This window comes from Tachysurus fulvidraco, chromosome 16 (genome assembly GCF_022655615.1).
Source record: "Tachysurus fulvidraco isolate hzauxx_2018 chromosome 16, HZAU_PFXX_2.0, whole genome shotgun sequence".
NCBI lineage: Eukaryota > Metazoa > Chordata > Actinopteri > Siluriformes > Bagridae > Tachysurus > Tachysurus fulvidraco.
Window position 1 is genome coordinate 8,988,065 of NC_062533.1, and position 27,479 is coordinate 9,015,543.

The following is a 27,479-nucleotide window of genomic DNA, read 5'->3' on the forward strand; positions in this document are numbered from 1 at the left end:
TGGCATAAATGTGTTTTGCTCCTCTAACACTTCACAAGCATCACTTTTTCTTCATGTGTCTTCCTAGGCACCGATTCCCACAGTGAAAATGGTCTATCGACAACGGCTCACTCTGAGGAACAAGCCCTTATATTGGCCTTTATTTTTCTGTACACTGATGCGATAATTGGATTCAACATATCCTTGGGAAATTTCAGAAGGTTCAATCAAATCCCTTTCATCACAGTCTAGTCCAGCTAGCAAACAATAAAGAGAAAGAGGACAGCCAAAAAACATAAAAAATAAAACTTGTGTTCATGACCCAGTGTTTTGTTGTGTATAAACTCCAGCACTGACCAATGGGCTGTTTTATCATGTGAAAGGCTGAGTGTGTGATCTGCTTTTTAAACAGCAGCTCTGCCGCACACGGCTTTTGCGTTTCAGACAACCACAGTGCTCCATCACGACTGCCAAGAGCCTGATTTCCTGATGCATAGCGCTCGAATATCTGATTCCACATGCTGTGCTACTGTGCATGTATGTTAATTCTGAGCATCATCAGTCTTCTGGAAAACTAATCAAATGAGGGCTAAGGCCCAGAAAAGTTTCGGAGGGTTTTTTTGGCATCCCAGAGCCTGAACTTTCAGTTTGGAGGCAGTTTTAAAGAGGTCATGTGTCTGAACTACCTAGTGCACAGCTCTTTTGATCCTAGAAGAAAAGAGACACTTCAGGAGAGATAGTGCTCCTGCTGTGTCCTACACTTACACTTTTTTTGGCGAGGGTAAAACTCAATTCCATTACAGTACCTGTAAAGCACTTCAGGCTTCAGCTCTGCTTGGCTCATCTTCTTCATTGAGCCTTTTGTTTTCTCCAATGAGTCGCTTCTCCTAACATTCATCTAACTGATATAATATTCATTTAATCTCTTTTCTTACTATCTTCTGTTCTTCTAGGTAGCTGTCGATGCTTTCTTGGCCCAGGCCATTACTTTCTAATAAATAAAATGTATTTAAATGTTTTGCCATTGTTTAGATCATACACAAAATTCACAGTGCTTTATATATGTTATACTACAGATGTGCACAGGTGCAAGTGCAAATAAAATACTATGGACGAATGGCAGATATCAAAGCAACATTTGTGTGTTAAGTCGAGGGACAGTGAGCATGTAGGGAAGTCATTGTGTTTTTTGCAGAAAGAGAAATTGCAGGCAGTGGCCAGTTCAAGCCTATCGATAGTTACATCTGTGTGCCATTCATTGAGGATATGTAGTTTCACAGGAGACAATGAGAATGATAATGGAAATGATCGATCTTGAAATAGTGGACCTCCTGTATGCCACAGTGTCGAGCTGTGTAGAGTCAATTTCCAGCATTATATCTGTCTGTTCCTGGCCCTAATTAAATATAATTTCCTACTCAGTTGTTTCAAAGTTCTGACACAAATATAAACCTGGTATAACTTCACCAAATCCTTAACAGCTCTCATTCTAATACAATGTTGCTCTATTATACCGTTTTGTCATAGTATTAGCACTCGATTCTCAAAAGATTGTGACTTTCTTGGAATATCAGTTATTCAGGAATTTTTTTTGCTCCAAATAATTGCATTCTATGGTTGTTGCTATTATATAAATATTGGTTTACATAAAATACAAATATGTTTTATTTATAATTTGACATTTTTAGCTTTTAGTGGTAAACAATCAAATATTTTCCAAAATATTCCTCACTAATATAAAGACTTACCTGTACTCGGTTGGTTGGGTCCCTCTTGATCCATTTGATGACAGTCTCGTAGACGAGCTCCTCAGCCTTGGTGTTGAGACTGTCGTTGGACAGGTAGCTGACCAGGTCTTCTTTAGAGATGCTTAGGATCTCGTCTTGGCTAGCCACGTCAGGGAAGTTCTGCAGGGCAAATGCCTTGGCCATGTTGTGTAGCTCAGTGCAGCACATCGCCTCAGCCATGGCCAGGACCCCCAGGCAGTTCCCTGCTGTCAGCTGCTTCTCTGAAGAGCACAAAGGGAAGAGAGACACCATCCAGTGCCCACATCCATAAAAGATCACAAGGCTTTGGGGAGAAAAGCAGCAAAGCTATCTGAGCTGTGTATCTATGAAACTCAGAGGAGCACTGAAGCTCAAAGCACTTCTGGGACAAACACTGGGGCAAATCGATTGAGTGCAGGGCACCCAGCAGGGGTGGCATCCCACAGATTAACACTGGCAGGTAAAGTACTTATTGGTGCCCTAAGGCCACAGAGGAGCCAAATAAGAGGTCAACAAAGTGTCATAAGTGCCAAGCCCGTGACTGCAAAGCTTGAACAAATTGTAATATGACAAGACCAAGCTGGCCTCTGTCTAACCAAAGAGTGACACTGAATAAAGTACTCTTATATCAAGTTCTTTATGAATTTCAATAAGCTCTATACACATAGTGTTTCACATTAGCAAAACAAATTTTGGTATTTCATCATAGCTTGAAGACTTGTAATAGCCTCCTCAAGGCAAATAGTACACACACACTCACACTATGTCAAGTTGATTCTTGCTGTGACCGGCTCTTATAGATTTAGAGAGTTGGACTGTACAGCTCTGGCTGTTACCTGACAACCACAATTTATTTACAGTAAGTTCAGTCAGTAAAGATCAGCAAAAAAGAGCCGGAAGCTACTTTTAGGGCGATCACTCCATCCCTTCTACATTTGCGTAAAAGTTTAAATTGGGTGAAAATTTTTTATCAGACCAACACAACACTATTTTCAAGCTTTGTTTCTTTAGAATGTCTTCATGAATACTATTCAACTCAGAATCACATAAAAATTAAATGTACAAATATGGCTACAAAATTTAATAAAAATTCAGTAGATCCTACAAAATCTCTCAGTGTTGTAGATCCTACAGAATCTCTTATTGGTGTAAATCCTACCGAATCTCAGCGATGTAAATCCTACAGAATCTTAGTGCAGTAGATCCTACAGAATCTCTCAGTGTTGTAGATCCTACAGAATCTTAGTGCAGTAGATCCTACAGAACCTTATTACAGTAGATCCTACAGAACCTTATTACAGTAGATCCTACAGAATCTTATTACAGTAGATCCTACAGAATCTCAGTGATGTAGATCCTACAGAATCTCAGTGATGTAGATCCTACAGAATCTCAGTGTTGAGAGCAACCTATTCAAAGGATCAACATGTAGTATCATTTGCAATATTTCTTTCTTTTTTAAAGTAAATTTTGAGCTTTCACTTATTCAAATCAAGCCAGCATCTCACAATAGCAGAGTTCAACAACAGAAAGGCTTTATGCATGTGAACTATTATACAGAGCTAATTTTTCTGTTGTCAGACTGTAAGCAGTACAGAAATCTCCAAACTCAAAGAATATTATTATTTTAATCGTCCCAGTATTAGGAAATGCAGACTAGTGATTTGTTGAAACTTTCACTATATAAAAAATACAAAAACTTTTGGCTTGTGTAAGATATAGAAGAAGTCATTGTTTTTGGGACTATGACAAAAAACTGTGAGTGGGATGAAACCATTTCATCTCAAGGTCAGGACTAGAACCAGTAGTAGCTCACCACTATGGAGTTGATAGTGAACAGAACTTTCTTTGAGAAGTCTATAATTAAACATTCTGTGGTTCTGTATCTTTGGAAATATTTTTTATTTTATTCTATTTTTTTAGAGTAAGGGCTGAAAATGCACAGCTTGTAAAATCTTACCAGATTGGTATCCAGTTGAGCTGCTGTGGGCTGGAATGTATTTGCCTTATATTATTACAAGTGTGTTTCTATGTAATGTATTTTATCACTGACTAATTAATAATTCCACTGAGCACTGGTTTCATTTCTGGCCAGTGTCTGTAAAGAAATCCAATATTTCTAAATTTGTAGAATACTATAAGTGGAGGCTTTAGTAGATCTAACTAATGAAAGACTATTTGCTTACTAAAGGCCAGGTGACTTAACAGAGCCTAAGTGGGATGAAATTCCCTCACAATATACTATCCTGAATAAAGGATCTGAAGTCTGGCAATAGATTTTGATTTTAATGTCTGAGCTGGAAATTTGATGCTTTATAAACGTCTTTTATTATCTGCTTCTCCAATTAGGTGAAAATCACATTCTGTGATTTTAAAAGACAAACTACTATCTCTACACCACCTAGCGTGCTGACAAACGTGAATGTGCCTGAGACAAGGTGTTCATTTTCTGTAATATTAGAAAAGTAGACCATGTGTCTTTTGGAAGAAAATTCTGGATGAATCAGCGTGACATAAGCTGTATAAACATAAAATATGTAGCCCATGTGAAGTCCACCCAGACACGTTACTGCCAAACTTCAGCAAAACATGTGTCTGGTTCAAGCAGATGCGCTTTTATTATGTCTGGAATGATGCAGAGTTGTAGCGTGCCATCTCCTATAAACCAGGTCAGATGTCTTCTCTCTCACACTTTGAGGAAAGTGCATATTTTTTTTCTTCTGAAGTTTTCTGTCAGGGCCAATAAAGGACAGGCTGAAGACAACTGCATGGTGAGATCCAGGCCTCATTCCATCCAGCACACATAGGTGCACACACACACACACACACACACACACACACACACACACACACACACACACACACACACACACACACACACACACACACACACACACACACAAAATCACATGAACTTGATTGTCATTACTAGCTTGAGGTAGCAGCACTGCAGCTGCGCAGCCTTTTGAACATCTTGCTTCTCTGCAGGACTTCACTAAACATATGTAACTTTTAGCAGAATCCACTAAGTCGTACTACTGGTAGCCTAAACCCAGCTGTGAGAAGTAAAATGTTTTGACACCATACACGATACCTTTTTTAATGAAGTAAATATTTTACGTTTTACATGCGATCACCAAATCGGCAAGTTTTACTCTCTGGATCGAAAGTTTTGCATTTCACAGAACATGGCGTGCTATCGTTTCTTGCAAAGCTGCAAACAACTTCCAACTTTTCTTTGTTGTACACTGGATTTACCCTCATTTGATGCAGGGCTTTAGATAAATCTCCTGCCATCTCTGCGTGATGCCAAAACACATTTTTAGACTTGAAAACAGGCAAAGCAAATAGATCAATAAAAGATGCTGGTAATCCTTCACTTCCTGTCTGACTGTTCAACTGACCTTTTGAACCAAAGTTTCACTTTTTCTTTGTCTACACTCCCAAGTCAAATGCTAAAGAAGTCATGGAAGTCCATAGCCTTGATTTTTCAGAAACTCATCTCAGCTTTGTCCCTGATCTGTTTTTTTAGCTTTCAGACGTCTCACACTTAACTCAGTCAGCATTTTCTACCATTTACACAAAAGTGACCACCTCTGGCTCGACTTATATTGATCTACCTGAACACAGCTGGATTTTACACACAAGTAATGTGACTGCTTGATTTTTCAGAGCTGATGGAGAGAACCATAGAACAGTTCGTATGGATGGAGGAGAGAGATGAAGTAGTGTAGATGGATGGAGCAACAAGGGTGAGGAGGGCGATGAGAGTTCCTACCTAAGAAAGACACGCAGACTTTGCAGAATGTGTTGAACTGGAATTTGTTGGCGGCCTCCAGCAGGGTTTTGGCATTGGCTGAGTCGATGACGAGTGAGCCGGTGTACACAAACTCCAGGAGCATCTCCAGCACGTCAGCACTGATGTTGGTCATCTGCAGCTCCAGCTTCTCTCCACTACCCGTCTCCCCGAGGGACCTGATGGCACCGACAAAGTGGTTAGAGAACCTTACACACATATACACGAGCATTTCTCTCAAAACATAAAGAAAACAGGTCTGATTTTTTTAACTCATCATTTTGTTTCCTGCAACTGAACAACACATTATTGCTGTGTTGAACTCACAGTATGACAGCACAGCATGCTTCTACACACATGTGGATATACACACAAATGACTAAGAGGACGCTAATGGAGAACATAAATACAGGTGGATGAAATGGGACAAAGGCAACACTACTCCATCAATATTCCTTTGAAAAATAATATAAACAAGCACTAGCCTTGACCAAAGCTCCATTTATATGCCAAACAATGTGATTTATATCCCCTGTGTGATGATGTCATTCAGATCCAATTGCACTGATTAGTTTAAATGCAATAAGCCCCCAGGGGATACAACGGGGAATCTGTGAATAATGGTGTGCATCAGGGTTTTATGCCCTGTGTGAAAGAATAATCCAGTCAAGGTCAAGGCCAAGAGGAGTGCAATTAATGGCCAGACAGCATCTGATTCTGTTTCAGTGTCTGAGACATGCCAAAAAAAACATGTACACAGATACTGCAAGGATACAGGGAGCAAAAGGGAGAAAAATACTTCAAGATAAAATATCACCTTAGATTTGTTTTGGCTTTTAGGACCAAATTTGTGATGGTATTTTGTTTTATTTGACAGCACAATTATTAACTCTTGCCTTTTTTATTTGCATATGATAGCATACATATAGTATAAATAACAAGCAAAACAATTCAGAAGTCATTTTTTTAGGGTCATAAATGCACAGTGTCACATTTAGCCTAATTTTGCGAGCACTGCCCAGTAACAGAGATTAGAGAGAGTGCAATAAGCATTTCATTTAGCATATTCCCTTTTTAAAAATCATGCAAAAAGACAGACAGACAGACAAACAGAGAGACAGAGAGAAAAACAGGCAGACATACAGACAGATAGAAAGATGGCGAGACAAACAGACAGACAGAAGTGACGAGTGTTATGGACAGAGGGCGGAGGAGAGAGGGAAGGGCAGGTTAGTTGTGCCACAGTGTGCCAGCAGCCATTCTTCTGGGAGTGGGACGTGTTCCATGACTGGGCCTGGATCTTTTGAAATGAGAGAGCCGTTCCTTTTCCCTCCCTCCCAGCAGCCCTGAAACCCCCTGCACAAAACACCCTAATCAACATTGCGGCTGCCATTTTCACCATGGCCCTGTGCATGAACATGTGAGTGTGTAGGACATTATTAGTCTTCATACGGAGTGGGCTTGAAGGGGAGAAGGCCAACTCAAGAGGACAACGTGCAATTATGGCTCTGCAGATACAGCTGAAAAGACTGTCAATGTTTCTGCCTCCTGAAAAGCAAAAAAAAAACGTCAGAGTTTGTTATTTTCGTTGCTCCCTAATTGTCACGGTGATGGGTTTTAAGATAATAGAAGGGGGTGTTATCCTGGGTTAAGTTATGGAGGAAGAGGAGGAAAAGACAGAGGGGGAGGGGGGTAACAAAACAAGGAGATGGAAATAAAACAAGAGAATGTTCATCAGCCAGGTCAATTAGTGCAATGTGAATTGGCTTGGATAGCAATTTGCTTTGTCTGGCCACTTTTGTTATGGAAATCGCTTTCTAGCTTTGGAGAGAAGTGTGAATTTATGTGGCTTCTGACTGCAGGCTTTAGAGAGAGAGAGGGAGAGAGAGAGAGAGAGAGAGAGAGAGAGAGAGAGAGAGAGAGAGAGAGAGAGAGAGGGAGAGAGAGAGGGAGAGAGGGAGAGAGGGGGAGAGAGAGAGAGAGAGGGAGAGAGAAAATATGAGAAAGAGAAAATATGTGTGGCATGTGTGTGAATGTCATACACACACACACACACACACACAGTGTTGGTGTTTGAGTGCAGTAGAAAAACAGAGAAACTATATATATATATATATATATATATATATATATATATATATATATATATATATATATATATATATATATATATAAAAGCATTTAGTTCCTCCATAGGAACATTTACAAACACACACACACACACACACACACACACACACACACACACACACACACACACACACACACACACACACACACAGAGTTTCCTAATAAGGATAAACAATAGACTTATTCAAATTTTGGCCTCAACAAGGCTGCAAACTATTATAAAGATTTAGCTGTGGACATCCATGAGTCACTGGCTATTGCTCCTTCAGAGACATATCCAAAACACACACAAACATTATAGTAAAAAAGGACACACACACACACCCACACACGTGTACACACACACACACCCACACACGTGTACACACACACACTGAATTCATTAATTCTGTATTACAGTAGCAAAAAATGTTTAGACGCTAGATTGGAAAGAGAAAGCCATGATTGAGGGTAATTGTGAAAATTTGTTTGGGTTTGGCATTTTGTTAGCAACAAACTAAATCAAAACCTGATGTTCAGGGGTATCGAAATATTCAATACTTGTACTAACTGAGGAACAATGAGGCTCTATTGTGTTTTCAAGACTGTGGTACAAATCTTCTACAGCAGTATTGAGAGATGAGCCACTTATTAACAGAACACTCAAGCAGACACTGCAGATTGTCTTTAAAACACAATCAGGGCTTTTTGGGATCAGGTCTGACCCGATCATGGGTCGTATGTTTGTCGTCGTAATCACCAGGCTGTCCTGCATGGTTGTGGTAGAAAAATCTATGGATTTCTCAGACCAGCATAATCATTAAAAGTGTTTGGTTTGGAATAAGTGCATTAGGTATCAGTAGACATGCTGCTGTAATATCTAATCAAATCAATGTCTCTCATTCCCTTTGAAAAAAAAAATACACACAATTGATTTTTCTTCACACTTTACTGTTACACTTTCTTAATAACACATTTATTATTTGATTTACACTTACAGATTCCACGTCAATAGTTAAAAGTTAAAAAGAACGTGTCTGGCTTCTATGACCTACAACAAATGCATGTGCCTGTGGGAAATAGTCTTTATTCTATTATGTCTCTGTAATAGCAAGCCTCATAGTTAATTGTTTTTATTAGACTATTGATTATGTTAATTATATAATGCTCTGTGCATAATGGCATGTCAAGTGCCTTTAGTATCTTAATGAATAAATGAATCAGTCTGTTGTATTTAGAAGTATTTTTCAGGACATAGCTTATTACCTGGCAGGGGCAATACCATGATCAAGGAGGTGGTTTGCCTAAAGTGAGGCTTGGTCATTGCTCTCGGGCTGTGCTGACCTTTGCGAATTCCCCAAATGCGGGAATCTCGACTGCATAATTTTCTGATAGTGGGGGACTGTGTTCGCGCTCTCCCCTGTTTTGTTATTAGGGCAAGTTGTGGCCTAGAGTCTGACTCGTAATCCTAAGGTTGTGGGTTCAAGTCTCGGGCCGGCCACGACTGAGGTGCCCTTGAGCAAGGCACCGAACCCCCAACTGCTCCCCGGCGCCTCAGCATAAATGGCTGCCCACTGCTCCGGGTGTGTGTTCCCGGTGTGTGTGTGTTCACTGCTGTGTGTGTGCACTTTGGATGGGTCAAATGCAGAGAAAGAATTCTGAGTATTTGTCACCGTACTTAGCCGTATGTCACGTCACTGTCACTTTTATTATTCAATCTAAATTTATACATGCAATTCAGTTCTGCCCACAAAAAAAAAGAGCTGGATGAGAATAGTTCATTTATTTTCTCCAAAACAACAACAACAACAAACAAATCAAAAAAAAAAAAAAATGTATTCAGGCAGGTTTTGAAGCTGATCAGAAAAAAGGGTCCATATTTTATGCTGGTCTTATTTGTAATCCACTATAAATTTAAATGTGTAAATTGTTAACATGTTCAATATTTACAGTGCGACATCTTTATTAAGTAAAGGCAGATAGCCAGTGAAGGTAAAGCTGCCATATTTGTTTGGATCTGAAGTCATATTTGTTTTTCAGAAATTCTGTCAGGTTTGAAGCTCTGAGTGTCAGAGTCACTGGACTCTGAGTCGTGACCTGATTCTTAAACTGTATGATGATTTATTCTGGGGAAATGTGTGCTGGGAAGTTGATGACTAAAGGACAATCCAAATCAATAAATAAATAAATTGATAAAAAAGTATAATAATAATAATAATAATAATAATAATAATAATAATAATAATAATAATAATAATAATATATTTTAATAAATAAACAAACAAACAACTATATAGATAAATAAATAAAAAAATAATTTATAGATAGATAGATAGATAGATAGATAGATAGATAGATAGATAGATAGATAGATAGATAGATAGATAGATAGATAGATAGATAGATATCAGCTGTTATCGATAAAGACTATAGAAGTGTTGTAGTGTGGCCCAGGCATTAGTCTGGTGGCCATTTAGTCTAATGTGAAAAACAGATAAGGCTTTGAAAAACAAGAAGAAATGACTAGAAATTCATTACCTATGAAATTCAGGAGAAAGAAGAAGCAACCCTCATTTTACCCTTCCCACACTAAAGCATTAATGATAACAATCTCCCACTGTCTTGTTTCCTCTCTCGTGATGCCACAGCTCCAGTAAAACTAACACATTGCTTTCATATAAATAAATAAGAGCGGGGGTGTGAGATGCTCCCACAGCTTGCCATGTTTCAAATTACACACTGATGGGTTGGCGCAGAGGCACTGCCCATAAATTAAAGTGGCACCAAGCACACTTATTGAAAATCCAAAGGGGAAAATGGAATTACTGAGGGCAATCCATCTCTGTGCGCCGAGCAACAGATGCTAAAGCGGAGAGTAATAGTTTTTTTTTTTTTAAGACAGACAGACAGACAGGAGCGTGCATGCACATTTGGGCATTGCATTACATCCTTCAGGTAGCATGTCACACACTGCCCCTACTGATACACTTCATGTATGTGTGCAAGAGTAGAAAAACTGCCCCAAATCCCTAGATGTAATGGACAGGAACAGAGGACAAGACCGGCTCAGGATTAAATGATGAAATCTGGCATTGAAAATGTCATGTAGCTGCTAAGCATATATATAAATAGACGTATTTCAAATCTGAATGAGTACATTATATCATCTTTAATGTTGAATAAGTAATCCCTAATATAATGTAAACAAAACAGGATCAGGGCTGGCATATGAGCAAATAACAAAAATCCTTCATGCTACACAACGGGAAAAGCACCACAGTCACAAACTATATAAAAACGTTAAAGCATTTTTTATAGTAATATTTATAATAATTATTAGATAGATAAATAAAAAAATATTACTAATTAATAATTGTTGATACATAATATAATATAATATAATATAATATAATATAATATAATATAATATAATATAATAATCGTTTTTATTATTAATAATTTTCATTGCTATTCTTCATATCGTCTGTAGTGCATGTGTGATTATTACAGACAAAAATGGACTGTAGGGATGCGGAAAGTTTCCCTGCATCAAATCTTCATTCACTGGAAAATTAACAGGATGAAAAAGTGCTTATGTGAATCGTGGGAAAAGTTCACTCAAAGGTATTTATAAATTTAGTTCTGTAATAGTCTGTAATAATGAATCATCTCAGAGATGGGAATACGTTAATAGAGAGCAAAATGACATTTTCATTTTTCTCTCTCTTTCTGTTGGTTTTACACAATGTTTTGAACACAAAGCCGCTCTTAGACATTTGTTGTAGGTATGTTTTGAATTTCTGTCTTTTTCTGGGAAATGTATTTTTCACTGGGAATTACTGGGAAACATGTATTGTTCACTGGGAATTACTGGGAAACATGTATTGTTCACTGGGAATTACTGGGAAACATGTATTGTTCACTGGGAATTACTGGGAAACATGTATTGTTCACGATAATCACACATATGCTACAGATGAAGTAGATAGAGATTAGGCTGAAAAACATTGGACTAGTTCTTTAAGGAGAGTGAAAGTTTAGGACCTTAGCTTAGGATAATCAATATAGGTCTAAAAGCATTTAGTTCAACACACACACAACACACTCACAGTGAGTTTAACCCTATATAGAGTGTGTAACCCAGCAGTGAGCTGTAAATAAACTACTGATACAAAGACACTTCCCAAATACACTGACCTCTTTAAAGCAATTCTAATTCAAAATATAATTTTAAAAACTAAAATGAATAACAAACACACAAACCACACACACACACACACACACACACACACACACACACACACACACACACACACACACACACACACACACACACACACACACACACACACACACACACACACACACTAGAGCTGATGGAGAAGGTCATTGATCCATTTCATTGGATTTCAGGTACGTCACTCTATAGACAGTGCAGCCAGCACACAATGTAATGAGGCCTGTATCCTTAAGGTGATTAAGTCTTCCTAAGATTCTGTAGCACGGTGTTGTCTGTTCAAATCTAATGAAACAGTGCTAAAATTGATTAAGGTAAAAGTCTTCGTTGCAAGGTCACTGTCATAAAACCTTTGGCATCGGCACAAAGACATAAACAGTCCGGTTTGAGAAAGATATTAATTAATTGCTTGCTGCTCACTGTGACAAGCGTGTCTGTGCCTACACAAGCAGCAGCCTGGCCTCAGCTTCAGCTTTCTGATGAGGTTTCATTTCACTGACCTTCTTGCTTTGACAATCAGTTTCTATCCATTCATCCTTTACTAAACGCCAGGGCTTTTAAAAACCCTTACAGCAACTGGCTTTATATACATTTATATATATAACAATGAAGAGAATTGTTAATCAAACTTTTACTTCCAGTTAGACTAAAATGACCTACATACATGGTTAGGATGTTAGTACTGTATTAAGAGCTTCTCTCTGCCAATTATTCCTTACCTTACTATTCACAATGGGAAATGCACCACAGTCACAATCTACACCAAGTCGTAGTAAGTCCATCTGTCGCATACAGAAAGCAAGCAGAAATATGTTCACACGCACACACGTGAGTTTAAAAACGTAGATGTAAATGAATGCATGCATACAAGCATGGCTAAATGAGTTCACACCCACTCACACACAAACAAATGCCTCCCTTACTATCCTGTTAACCTCCTTAATGTCAATAAAGGCACTGCCAGGAATATAAAATGACTGAATAGTCATAAAAACGCAGTGAGTTCGCAATGTGAGTAGACAAATGCAATATAGAGGAAGTAATATATAAAATTCTGCTCTTCAGCAGTAAGTACAGTAGATGGCTCTGACCTGTGAAGGTAATGATTCAGCAAAGTGCAGGAAAGGAGCTGTGTAGTTTCCTTTGTTTGTAACCGAGTGCTATTCACTGAAGCATGAGTATTTACCATATGAATGGGAATGCATTTACTTTATGCCCTATGTACTGTACGTACTGATAAAACAGCCGACAAAGCCCGTGCCATAGCTACATGACAGACACCACACAGCTAGTGAAGGACAATATCAACATTCACAATAAGGTATTGTTTTAGTAAGGCCATTTTAAACCACAGGAGATCATCCATTTTTTTTTCTAAGATCCAGCAGTCATGGAACACTTTGTTATCTGTTAATGCACTCTAAATTGGAGAGGGGAAAAAAGGGAAAAGACAAAAAAAAGTTGACTTATTTCCCCCGTTTTGAGATACATTCATTTGAGGGGGAGAAGGAATGGCTGCTGGCCCTGTGATAGAAACCAAAGTCTTCACACAACCTGCAAGAGAGAGAGGGGGAGGCAAGGAAAAAAACACACAAATGTGCCCTATGAAAAGAACGCTTCGGATCCATGTCTGGTGAGAAGGGAAGAAAGGCAAACCTTTTCACCAGGTCCTTGAAATACAAGCTGCAGGAAGCTAGAACATTTTGGTGGACTTCAAACTCTTTGCCTTCAACTACAATTTTCAGGTCTGTAAATTCTTTCTCTCTGCGTTGCTGGTTCAGCTCCTTCAACATCTCTGTAGAACAAAGAAAAAAAAACAGACAATGCCAAATACCGTTTTAGAAATGTATGTTTTATAATGAACAGAAAACACAGAAGTAACAGAGAACTGAAAAACAAATATGTGGCCAACATATCGGCAAATTCTCTATAAGAGAAAAGGAGAAAATGTACAGCACATTAGACAATAATATATAACAAACAGACACACGTCGGAAATGATGCAACAACAAGCACCAAGGGAGCACGATGCACATTAGCACATTAGCACGCTAGCAAGAAAATAGTACTTTAGAGGTTAAAAAACATTGTTGAATTATCAGAGAGTATTCAGATGACATTGACACTTGGCACGAGACCCACGACTGGTTGACCTACATAGGCTATGAGCTGAATATTTTAAGCTTGACGAAAAACACTTCGATCAAACAGAAGAATAAGAATTGACCAAACATTGTTTCTACAGAAATATAAATAATATAAGAACTGGACATGCTGGAGATGGATAAAGAAACAGCTCAACCAGTGCACAATGCAATACACAAATTGAGTTTCCTGATGTGTAAACATACAATAGACTCAGTCAAATCTCTCTCTCTCTCTCTCTCTCTCTCTCTCTCTCTCTCTCTCTCTCTCTCTCTCTCTCTCTCTCTCTCTCTCTGTTTTAGGTAAGCTGACATACTGAGTGCAAAAGCTCATGTAGTCATCATCTGTAATAAATCTGAGGTAAGCTGCTAGAAAAGCAAACATGTTTGTGTTTGATTAAATGCTCAGGATGAGACACATAATCAATACACCATTACAATAGCGATGCACCTCTAAAATGTACAAACTGCAAGAACTGCAAGATATATTACACGGTTCCATTATAAAAAACGCCTTTATCTGAAGTATTAGCACCCGGAATTATGATTTGTTCTTTCCTGTTAAAATCAGCTCAGAAGGCTAGTGCAGATGTGTTCAAGCACAAAACAAACAAAATTCAGTAGACAAAAAATGCTCGCAAAGACGTCCACACACTTTTACCCTGATTTTGAATGATTTTTAACATGATAAAATATTCGAAATCATTTTAAACCAAAAGGGTTCCTAGTGTAATTCTGACGCTTCGGTATCTGCTCTTTATTGTTTTAACGAGGAACCTACATTAGAAGTGACTGCAAAAGAACAGACAAGTATCCCAGTGAAAAATGTGTAATATAGATATGTAAATGAACTAAATGATCAAAAAAAAAAAGCTAGAAGAGCTATGAGCCGAAGAGGAAGTGGCTCCAGTGTTTAATGAGGCTCTGTAAAGTGAACTTCCCCGTCAAAATTTAAAAGAGGGGCAGTACAAGGTCAAGAGCTACAGACTGCAGAGCACACTCACTGTACCGAGGGAGGAACCTCACATATTTTTTTTCTTAACACTCTTGCTCACTATATAGTGCTGAGAACAAACAAGGCTAATGATTTTCAGGTATATCATATATCTACAGAAGAATTTTAGTTTCCTTTCAGAATGCTCAGAGTAACTGACTTACACTATAAAGACGTTAAACAATAAATACAAGAACAACAACTACTAAAGAAATGATTATTATTATTATTATTAGTAGTAGTAGTAGTAGTAGTAGTAAAAATTGTACTGTTGTTGTTATCATTATTATAGAACCCTGATAACATTTTAATCTGCTATTTTTGTATTTATCTTTTTTCCTTTCTTTCTTTCTTTTTTTTTTTTTTTTTAACAGCAGTTTAATCTATGAATCCAGGACCTCGTATATATGTAGCACATGATACTTTAATGCATTTGAAATGAAAGTCCATTTTGCATGATCAGCTTTTAGCAGCGCTGTAAAACTCTGCAGATTGTTAGCTAATAAAACTTACTCCTGGTACAAAGCTGTTTAAATCGAGTTCTATTCTTGGATTAGTTTCCCCACATGATTTTATTACTAATTAGAGATGAATAAAAAAATACAACTCTACTACAAAATTAAGTGCTCAGTGGTCAAGTGTTTGTTCCAGTTGTTGGGGGGTGAATTTGGCATTTCAAACTGCACTGAAGCTAAAACAAAATCTGAGAGAACTTTGGGTCTGTCGATGCAGACGAAATGCCAAACATAGCTTACAGGCATGAGTATAGATTGAACTTTGTTAAATGCATATAGCTATTTGTCCAAGGATGCACACGTAATGGGATTGTGTGGTTGGAGTGAGGAGGTACAGACACACAGGCGATGATAATGACATGGTGAACCAAACGGCCACTACACATACAGAACAGATTCTTGTGTATACAAGGCTAGCTGTCTAGCTCCAAATTCACTACACTGTTGTCTTGCACTACATGATCTGCTATTGTTAGGAAGATTTGGGGAAGTAGTAGTTCAAGCGGTTAAGGTTCTGAGTCGTTGATCGGAGGATCAGGGTTAAAGCCTCAGCATTGCCAAGCTGCCACTGTTGGGCCCTTGAGCAAGGCCCTTAACACTCACTGCTCCAGGGTGCTGTATCATGTCTGACCCTGCACACTTCTATTCTATTCTATTTTCAATCCTTGTGCTTTTTCAATGCATCTAGTAGTAATAAGGTAACAACTGACCTATACATGCTACATTCAATATTCCAACATTATAACAAGAAACTCAGACAGAATTTTACCATAAAATACCGAAGCATAGTTCGGTGAACAAGGCAACCATTTTTTTATGAGATGAAAATATCGAGGGGGAAATAAAAATCAGGTGAATTTAATAATAACAAAACTCTGATATCTTTAAAATCAACCAAATAATTCAATTCAGGTTCGATGTATTTGTACAGCGTTTAGAAACAGCAAAGTCTCAAAGCAGCTTCACAGAAGCAGAGAAACAGGATAAAAAATTAGAAGTTTAAAATTATGCTACTATTTGTTTCTAACATTTGTCATTAGACCACATGTGCATGTTGGTTTCCACTGGCTCAAAAGACAAAGGAATGTGAAGGTCAAATTTCACCTAGATTAAGTCGGTAACCACAAAACTGCGTCTTTTCAAATCCACACTTTCTTTTTGCTTTAATTGCCTTTTCCACTGGTGGTGTATATGACGTTTGGTCAGAGCTCTTCAATGCTTTAAGCTGAGAAAGCAGAAATATATAGTTTTCAGTGTCTCTCATTAATACTAAAGCGAAACCTTAGATGCTCTTAAATATGCATTAAAGATCGGTGTGTGTGTGTGTGTGTGTGTGTCAGTTATAACAGCTGATCATACAAATACAGTAACTGGGATGCATGTCTGTTTCACCTCCAGGTCTCACACTTCATGGAAATAGTCACCCGTTTGAATCTGTGTATTTTTTAGATTTTCAGTGCATCTAGAGCAGCCATTGTGCACTGTGTGTGTGTGTGTACGTGTGTGTGCTGGGGGGGTGACCGACATGGCTTTCACCTTCAATCTCGTGTCGCAGAAAACACCCAATTCACTTGCAGCCCGAATAAAAGAGAGGCAGTCACAGAGAAATGAGGGACTTTAGCTGCAGTTGAACAATGGTTCTCCCGCGAAGTTAGTGGACACGGCTGATAGAAAAGAAAATTGCGGTGTATAAGTGGAGGGTCAAGGCCCAGCGAGGAACAGAACATCATTAGCGCGAAGCATGAAACAGCCTGCGGCATATGTGTGCTTTCCTTCAAACACACACATCTACACACACACACAAACCAAGATATGCGGGAAGTGCTGCTAGTATTCCACCTCCGCTGTTTAAATTAACACTTAGAGAAGAAAGTGAGAAGGTGAGAGGACTGAAAGCCTGATGAGCTGTTCCATGGCATCAATGTAAATAAATGAGCTAGTGTTTGTACATTTAACATACTATTACACTGAAGATGCAAATCTACATAATGTCTTAATATAAAAAAAAATAAAAAAAGTTGGTTAAAAATTGACCGAATATTTTAACTTACTCATTATTTTTATGAACACAATCATACTGTACTTCAGAAAAGGAGCTAGAAATTATATTATTTTCAAATACCTGAGGATACTGCAGTTATTTAGCAACACTGACATATCTCATTCTCTTATTTCTACCTCATATCATGTATGATACCTTCTTAATATCTACTATTTCTGAAATGTACAGTGTCGTGTAATGATACTAGTCTTGCTATACAGCTCTAACGATGTAGAAACATTTCTACATTCCACAATCCACTGTGAAGAGCTGCCAGATGTTAACAGAAATAAACTTATTCGAGGTCGGTATGTAGTGTTATAATGTGTTTTTTTTTTTTTTTTTTATCTTTTCATTATCAGGCACACGGTGCACTTTTCTGAAGGAATTTTTCTGGTAAGTTTTTGTTTTTTTCCCCTCAGTAATCTTCAGGAGATTGTGAAAGTCACACCAGCTTCTGTATTAGCAGATAAACCTTTCTTAGCTTTCTGTAACATTTTATTTTTGTGGAAAAAGCAATGTTTTGAAAGTTGCTAAGATTTTATGCAGTAGTGTGTGTGTGAACCTAAATGTACAAACAGTCATCAATATTTTTTAATTACTGGAGAAACGCTTAGAACGAAATAAAAATCAGCTCGATAGATAAATAATTAAGTAACTAGATAAATGATTCGATAAATAAATAAAATGTTTAAGCACTGTTTTTTTCTCTCCTTCAATAACCAAAATCTTTTTGAAAATACATTTTCAGTGTAATTGAACTGCATTGTCTGAAATATTATCTCATTATATGTCTTGCAATGAGGCAATAATAAAAAGCACAATTAGTGTGTTATTTTATTAATTAATTCTGCACATTTCAGAAAGGTGTAAGATATTAGGGAAGAATATGAGAATAATAATAATTAAAAAAAGCATACCTAAAAGCTGCTAAGTACTTTCTGTTAAAAAGGATTAAATAATACAGATTTTGTAATTACTATATATATATATAAACAAATGTATTATATAGTATATAATTGTAACTCAATTTTATTTATAGTTAAACAAAAAATAATTCATTGAAATTCATTTAAAAAAACTAACACTGGATATTGTCTGTAGGTGAATTTGCTACTGAAAATGTATTCAGTATTTACAGTATATGAAATATTTCTAAATGTTAGTAATTCTTTTTAAAATATACACATAATTGATGTAATATTATGTATTATAGTAATGTAGAGGTCATTTTAAGAAAACCTTCTGTTTACTATAATTTGACTTCAGCACTTAGAGCACATTTTTATTGAACCGTTTAACATTATATTTCCTTATTAATTAGGCAATAAGCCTTTTTTAATTATAGTTTGGTTTATGAGCCTGCTGACAGGAAGTACATGAGCGAACATTATTTCGGGGAAAATAAGTCTGTCGGTTTCTTGTAATAAACAAGAAATAATACAGACAAGTTTTATATATATATATATATATATATATATATATATATATATATATATATATATATATATATATATATATATATATATATAATTTTTTGCTTTGCAATTTTTTTGATGTTTAGATTAGTAAAATGATACATAATTTTATTTACAGTTAAGGTTAATTTTGTGTGCTACATAAGTATTTCATTTACTTTTTATTTAAAATAGCTCCTGTAATATTAGCTTGGCTTCTCTGCTAGCAGGTTAGCACTGAAGTGAAGTCAATGGTAATCCTACCCTGGCTATTCCTCACTCATGGTTACGCAGATGTGATATTATCGTGTTTTATTCAGGTAAGGCATTACACTAGGTGTTATTGTAGAGAAATAGCGCTGCATGAAGCTTCTTTTGTGCTGAAATAAAAAAGAAGCTGCTCTTAGGACGCGACGCGCACACTGTAACCATGACAACTTGGGAGTCTATAGCTCAGAAACGCAGTTATTTTTACCCTCAATTTGGATTCAGATTCAACCTTGCTGGATTAAAACACCCCGTGCTGGATTATTCCGTATTAGATCCAGCTTCCAACTGATCCAAATCTGCTTATCATTAAACCAGTGTAGTATCTTGATGGCAACATGCCGAATTACCTTAAAAAAAATACACTGCATAGGCTGAGCTTTCATGAGACCTTTTGTCTCGAAAATGATCCTCGAAGTTATGTCTGATCACAAGAGGAAAAAAAGCAGTGACTATATTTAATTACGATGTTTAACTAATTTAATAAATGGTCAGTTTTGTCTGAAATGCAATGTTTAAAAATTGCCTAAGATTTGTATTGTGTGTGAACATGAATGTAACTACAGTTATCAATATTTTTTAACTACTCACTAAACATCCCGAAATAAATAATAATAATAATAAAAAGCATTGAGTTTTTATTTTGTATTGAAATAAAGCTCTCTTTTTCTAGGTAAAAGCCAGAGTTTTGGTGTGAACAGAGGAGCAGTTATGAAATTTATTCTCTGAGACAAGCTAATTGCAGGGTCAAGTACATAAGAGGATAATATACATACACACACAACAGCAGGAAGGTGGAAAAGAAGAAGAAGAAGAAGAAGAAGAAGAAGCTGTATATCAAAGAAAGTGTGCTTGATACACTAGAGCTTTTTGTCTGAGCGATCGTGAATAAAATCAGATTCTGATCATCAGTCACAGAGTGACAAAGTGAAATAAAATATCTACAGACACTGGTTTTGCACATGTGTTAGCATAACCAACCTGATATTCCTCGCCCAAATTATTCTAATAGGCAGATGATAACTTGATAAGGATGAGAGCCAAAGCAAGGAGACAATCCATGAAAGTCCAAATCAAATAACGCAGCAGCGCTAACAGCTACGCTTTCTGGAATATTCCATATTTACACGGTAGAGTCAGCAGCCAGGTTTCATCTTACTCAGACACTCGTTATTACTGTACCTACTTTAATGCTGTATTTAACTTTCTGGAACAGTTTATATTACCTTATATGTGTAAGTGATAAGTGATCAGTCGTACTGCTTTCTGACTCCATCCTCTGGCATCTCACGGCTCGAGACGTTTTTCTGGGATTCTTCTGCAAACTTTTGGTCTCCATCACAACAGTATAAAGCTCTGTTGCTCAGTGTAATCCATAAAGAGCCCTCTCTCACATGTAGCTTGCGAAAGGCAGTGCTCTCTCTCAAGGCCTCTCTGTAGAGAGACTGTTCACACTGTGGGGATTATTGCACAGATAAACCAAAGGCCTTGCCTTGTATGAGAGAAGACGCCCTTCGGCCTTTGTGTTCTCGTCTCCAATGGAAACGCAAAAAGCAGTGCAGGTATAGATGCATTCTGAGGCCACTGTTCCACACACACACACACACGCACACACAATAGGAACCTAGCGGGCTGCACAGAACAGGAGAAGTGCCAGCAGCCGTACACGACGCCAGATCTATCAGGAGCGTGGCAGCAGCCGATCAGTCATTTTGATGTGCCGGAGCCACGAGCCGCTGTGATTCTTTCCCTCTAGGTTCACTCGGCTCCACTCTAATAGCTCTAGTTATTAATACTGCTGAGAGACAGTTTTGCCTTTCTAAAGTAACACTGGCAAAATGCATCTAAACAACAGCACAGCAAGATGCATTAATGACATATAATAAAGCCGTACTTCATCAGATAACACTACAGGCCAAATCTACACCAAGCTGACCGATATGCTGGCTAGCAAACTCCATCAGGATGTGCGCTAATACATGCGAAAATAACTAAAACACTGCAAACATTTGTTTAATGAAATGCTTAAGCACTTTATTTCCAGGCCATCAAGAGAGGTTTCATGGGATTCTGTGAGTTTTACAGAGATGTTCACATTCAACTAATTCCACTGCTTTAACTTCTCTAACCGTTTATTTCATTTCTTAGGAATGTAAAAAGGACTTTGTGCGGTATTATATTATATTATATTATATTATATTATATTATATTATATTATATTATATTATAGTTAAAAATTATAGTCAGAATATTTATTATTGCCACTATTTTTAATATTATTATTATCATTATTATGATTATTTTTATTTATATTATTATTAATATTAAGTAAGTTATAAAGCAGGCCAATTGTAAACAATGTAACTATGTGATTTAAGCAGCTAAAATTTATTAAACAAATGCAAAAAAAAAAACCTTCAACAAAAGAAGAACCTGTGGTGGCACTTGTAGGAAATGATACAGCACAAAAAATCATTTAAAAGAATGCACTCAAATGCAAATGCATGCACAACACCAGACGTGTTAACACAAGTTCATCATGAGCGTGTTTATGCTGAAAATATTTTCCCTATGTATGAAGTCTTCTCTTTGGAAGCTAAAAAGATATTTATTATAAATATGTAGAATGTAAATCTCTTTTAAAGACATTCTACAAAGGATACAGATACAAAATTCAGTTTATTGTTATCTGAACATTTTACACAGGCTACACAGCTTTAATATGTATTATATATATATATATATATATATATAAAGTCCTGAGTACATCAGTGCTATTTGTGATCACAAGCATCAGGTCTGGACACAGCAAGACAGAGCTGTTAATACTCTGCTTTTATCTGCTCCTGTGCATCGATTTAAGCCTGGTTACTGTAACTCAAAATTATTAATGCAGGCACCTTGAGCTCTCACTACTGCATGAATAAACACACACACACACACACACACACACACACACACACACACACACACACACACACACACACACACACACACACAAGCACGCACACACACATTAAAGATGATTAAACAGGCACCCTGATGCCTGCATAATGATAATAATAAAAAACTAGAAGAAATCATCGGCTTATAAGTGACAGTGTGCTGTAGACCACCGACTTGTGTGTACGTCTCGTTACTGAACATGGCCTTGTGTTCTTTAATTAATTGTGAATGAAAATATGCTCATCTTTGTGGCTGTCAACTGGTGATTAAACATCAGCCAATCTGCCAGTCTGGCTGCTAAACACGACTGTATAATTCTAGCCAGAGCCGATAGGTGTTATATATACATTCCTCAGCGTATACACGTCATACCCAGCACAGTATGACACAATAACAATAATGAAATGGAAAAATAATCTGTCAACATCCTCTGCATGTTTAATAAAATGTTTAATTTCCCAGCCAATGTATCTGTGCCTTCACCAACAGCATCATTCTTACCTGGATCAACACAACTTAAACCTGCATCATCAGTATGTTTGGCTCAGACTCACAGTTTCCTCTTTGAGCTTCACATCCAAGTAGTTCACACCTACGATCCAGAACGATGACTGTAATGTGCATAGAGCTGAGATGATCATGATAATAATTATGATCTTTATTCATAAAACACTTTTCATGGCTGTTGCTGCAAGTTCTATAGCAGTAAAAATCAACTGATAAATAAATAAATAAATAAATAAATAAATAAATAAATAAATAATAAAAATCCATAATTAAAAAATAAGGGAAGAAAATGCACAAACACGCTCACCGGCCACTTTGCTCAGGTCGTTCATACGCTCAACTAAGCAGCCGATCGTGTGGCGGCAGAACAAAATGCAAACACAACATGAAGCCGCTGATCTCCTGGGATTTTCACATAGAACTCTGTCTACAGTTTACACAAAAGTGTGCAAGAAACAAGAAGAAAATAAAAAAACATTTACTGGACAGCAGATCTGTCAGTGAAAATGCCTTGTTGATGAGAAAGGTCGGGGCAGAACGGATAGACTGCTTCGAGCTGACACAGAGGATAAGACGATTAATCAACTCTTCACAACTGTCGCGAAGAAGAAAAACAACAACAACAACAACAACAAAATAGTACTCCATATCGAACAGTGAGACGGCCGTGCTACAACAGAAAAGAGCACACTCTGTTCCAGTCCTGACTGCCAATAACATCTGCATTTATCCACTGCCACATGACTGGCTAAAGATCTGTTATTATTATTATTATTATTATTATTATTATTATTATTATTATTATTATTATTATTATTATTATCATTATTAATAGTAGTAGTAGCAAAATAATACAGCAAAATCAGTTTAGTTCAATACCATCATATTATACTGGCATTTGATAAAACTTATTATAAAACACTTCTCTCACTCACACTACTAATCACATGACCTGTGGAAAAATGGCACCCAGTTCATATAAAGTGTGGGCTAAAACTGACAGAATTTCAATCCACATAATAGGATTGGTGCTGATATTAATGAATGAGAAAGAAAGAATTAAGAAAGAAATGACATGACTATTTTATTGTATTTTGTAGTTTGATGTGGCTTTTATTCTATTGGACGTCAAATATCCATTTGTTTTTTTAGAAACATGACCGTATGACAAAGCACACACGTTTTTTCAGCTCTGCATTACTGAGCAACAGTAAAACGCTATAAAGGTTACGACCTTAACGTGAACGCAATCGTAAAATAAACAGCTAGCACTGTGGATAAAAAGATTACATAGAAATGTCACACTTCAGACTCTTCCTTCAGCCAAACAATTAAAAACAGTCGACAAACTGGAAACCGCAGGTTCACACTAATGGTTTGTATTTGGAAATCCATAAGAAACAACAGCGTGTGCTCTCGCATGGCTGTGTTACGCTGGAGACTGCACTTCTGGAAGCATTTTGGAGTGAATGACTTTTCTGTCTGAGAATGGAGTGCAAAACTATCAGGCTAAATGCTATCAGCACAGCTGGGAGATTTCGTGATGACATTCATTGTGTCTTGCCATCTTCGCTTGCATTACATGGTTATTTGTGTAACCTTGTTTCTCATTCTGTAATTGAACACATTCTCATTAGTAGAGAACAGAGCATACGTTCGCCATCTACTATTTGCTCAGGAAACTGTACAGATGAAGCCGTACCTCCTATTTTAATCCCTGTGCACAAAACTACACGTCAACTTATGCCAATTAATCTTTGGGAACAGCGACTGTCTGCTTATAGAGCACAGGGAAATGGAGTCCTTTCCAGGTTGACTCCACTTAAACACACAAATCGATTTATGCTTGCAGCGTGTATGGAGCTGGAAATGATATGGTTCCAGGGCACCGCGCTGCCCTGAATATCACCAGCCTGGTAATGAGCGATAAAAAAGCATACCAGATCTTCATAACCCTTTTCCTGTTGAGCTTCCACTTCTGAAGCACCCGTGGGGGAGGTAGGGTGGGGTTGGGTGGAGTGGGTTGGGTTTCTTAGGGGTTGGATGAGATACAGTATAAGCTCACACTGTTTCCTCTTTACTGATATCTCTACAAGCTGCACTGCACCTAGAAGGCAATTTGAGTGAGTATCATAAACAGAAAACCTACACACATTACATTATATATGAACCGTCTCTGGGAACTGATCAGGTGTTCATTTCCTCTGACCCTTTCTCACTGGTGCTGTGTTCATCACTCATCAGCCAACAAAGAAGAGGTTCTGCCACCAACAAGAGCCAAGGCTGCTCATTATCTCTTTTGTGTGTGTGTGTGTGTGTTTATATCTGGGTCCACATGTCACAGGAAGCAAGCAATCTGAACTTAAGACTTTTCTTTAACCCACAGTCTAATCCCTTCTGCCATCAAATTTCCCCTGTCGCTTCCCTAATCACTCCGGCTCCCTACTGAAAACAGGTCATTAAAGTGCTGACTTCGATGGCCTGTATTCAGAGAAATAGAAGCACAATTGCAAGAAAAAGGGAAAGAAAGAGAAATATAAGGGCAGGCATATGTGTGTGCGTACGGTGTGTGTGTGTGTGAGAGAGAGAGAAAGAGAAAGAGAGAGAAAGAGAAAGAGAGGAGAAGTGTGCAGTAAGTGACAAGCCGTGGACATACCAGGAACGCAGAGTGAATAAGAGAGAACTCGATGTTTTCCCGACTGCATCTCTGAGTGGACCTGTCTGGTGACGCGGCATGTTATCTTGAAAAGCGAGTGATTAATGGAAGCGGTGCAGGGTTCGGGTACGGCCCAGTCGGCTGGTGCATGATCAATCTTAATGAGCTCTCTCGCTAGCTGTGTATTATATTAACTGCAAGGGCTGGAACGTATGGGCTCACAGTGGGATTCTCCTTTCTAAAGCATGATAATGAGCACAGACTTCATCTCCTCTCCCACACCAAGCTTCACTCCAGCTCAGAATAATGTCTCAATGGAGGCACTCCGAATAATAATGCACAAGGGGCTGCCATGGCTGTGGCAGCAGCAGAAGCTATGCAGTGTGACACAGTCTGTGCTGCTAGGGTGTCTATGTTCATAAGCCAGATGCTCAATCCACAATTATTACCTGATTGTGCTGTGAATGTTTACATTAAACACACTTTTCTGAATTGATGTGCGATTCTTGTCACAGGTGTGATGTTCGCCTGTTGGAATAAAATCCCATTAAATTCCTGAGCAAAATATTCTAATTGAGTTGAACTTTAAATGAGATTTATCTACAGTGCTGATGCAAATATTACAAACGTATCTCTAGCACCTTTAACTCGTTCGGCAAAACGGCGTAATCGTGTCGGTGACACTTCCTACTGAGCCCATATTCATAAACCATTACAACTGTGCTTACAATTCTTTTGAGTTTGTATATGTTTTGTAGGTATTTTTATAATCTGCTCTCTCTAATCCCTAATCATTTTCTAATGAAATTCATTCTGCCACAGTTTTCCTCACAAGCTCTTTTAAAGCTGTCGTCTCTATATAAAAACAAGCTCATTTATTCATCATTACTGCTTAGAAACCTTGTACAGTCCGTCGCACGGAATTCTAGTCGACGGTGACGCTTATTTTATTTTTTTTACACGATTATTAATTACGAATGAATTCCTGGCATTAATAGATGCTTACAAGCGATCGTTATCAGCTTTATACAGCTCTAATCATTTCTAAATACATATAAAAGCTATTGTCAAGAGCTTCATGCAAGTGTCTTCGGTGCTCCCTTGAAATTTCAGTAAACAGGACGATAAAACAGCCGTTTGGCAGAAATGCTTTTTTTTTTTTTTTTTTTTTAAATTAGCACATCAGATCGGTCAAACAGTTCATCTATATTGCATGATTAATCTGCTTTACCGTGGTGATCGCAGGCATACGTCCAAAGCTTTGCTGGAATTTCTCACCAAGATCCAGAGAAGCCCCAGCAGCTGTGAGTTAATCACAAAATGGAGGCTTCCCCCTCGTTTAATTCAGCGGTTTAATTCTTCATCGTTGAGAAGTATACAGTAATCCAAATATTTGGTATTCGAATGCTGGGGAATTTTTGAATTAATGTTATCAATTGTGCTTTATAGAATATTTAAGTCTGTTCAAGTTTACAGCATTTAGCAGATGCCATTATCCAGAGTGACTTACATTTTATCTCATTTTTATACAGCTGAGCAATTGAGGGTTAAGGGCCTTGCTCAGGGGCCCAGCAGTGGTAGCTTGGTGGACGTAGGAATCGAACTCACAACCTTCCAATTGGTATCCCAAACCCTTAACCACTAGGCTACCTCATCCCATGGTTTTTAATAGCATTTGAATTACAAGGTGGCAGAAAATGTCTGCAAAGCAATTCCAGGAGAAAAAATCAGAAACAGTGTTGAGTGAGAGAAAGTATTTATGTTCCATGAATAGCAATAAATCATGTAGCTATTCAGCTCGACTGTATGCCTACCATTATGCTTCGGTTTAGAGGCGCAGGCAGCGACCGATTCAGACCGCCGTGCCAGCGTAGAACATGCTCACACAAACGGATATATTTACCCATTTCAAATCATTCCAGTTGAAAAACTTTAATTTATATGGAAATGTAAATATATTCGTAAATCGCTGCTCATCACTGCTCTAAGATGATAATATTTCTTTCCGAACCTACTAACGATAACTATACTGCTAGTGGAAATACAATTTCGGCGTCAAGTCAAC

The 27,479-nt window shown here is 37.6% G+C and overlaps 1 protein-coding gene and 1 non-coding gene across 3 annotated transcripts in view; one reads left to right on the top strand and one right to left on the bottom strand.

Moving 5' to 3' along the window:
- The window catches only part of LOC113644362 (kelch-like protein 29), a 177,633-nt gene that overhangs the window by 37,204 nt on the left and 112,950 nt on the right, over nt 1-27,479 (bottom strand). For both annotated transcript variants that reach the window (XM_027149140.2, XM_047801872.1), the window contains 3 exons: nt 13,544-13,682; nt 5,524-5,720; nt 1,728-1,987 (listed from right to left, as the gene is read on the bottom strand). In XM_027149140.2, coding sequence (XP_027004941.1) covers nt 1,728-1,987; nt 5,524-5,720; nt 13,544-13,682 — 596 coding nt within the window. The remainder of the gene's footprint in view (nt 1-1,727; nt 1,988-5,523; nt 5,721-13,543; nt 13,683-27,479) is intronic.
- On the top strand, nt 8,909-9,073 carry LOC113644898. Its single transcript, XR_003441081.1, has one exon. It is a non-coding gene; the product is annotated as a U1 spliceosomal RNA (small nuclear RNA).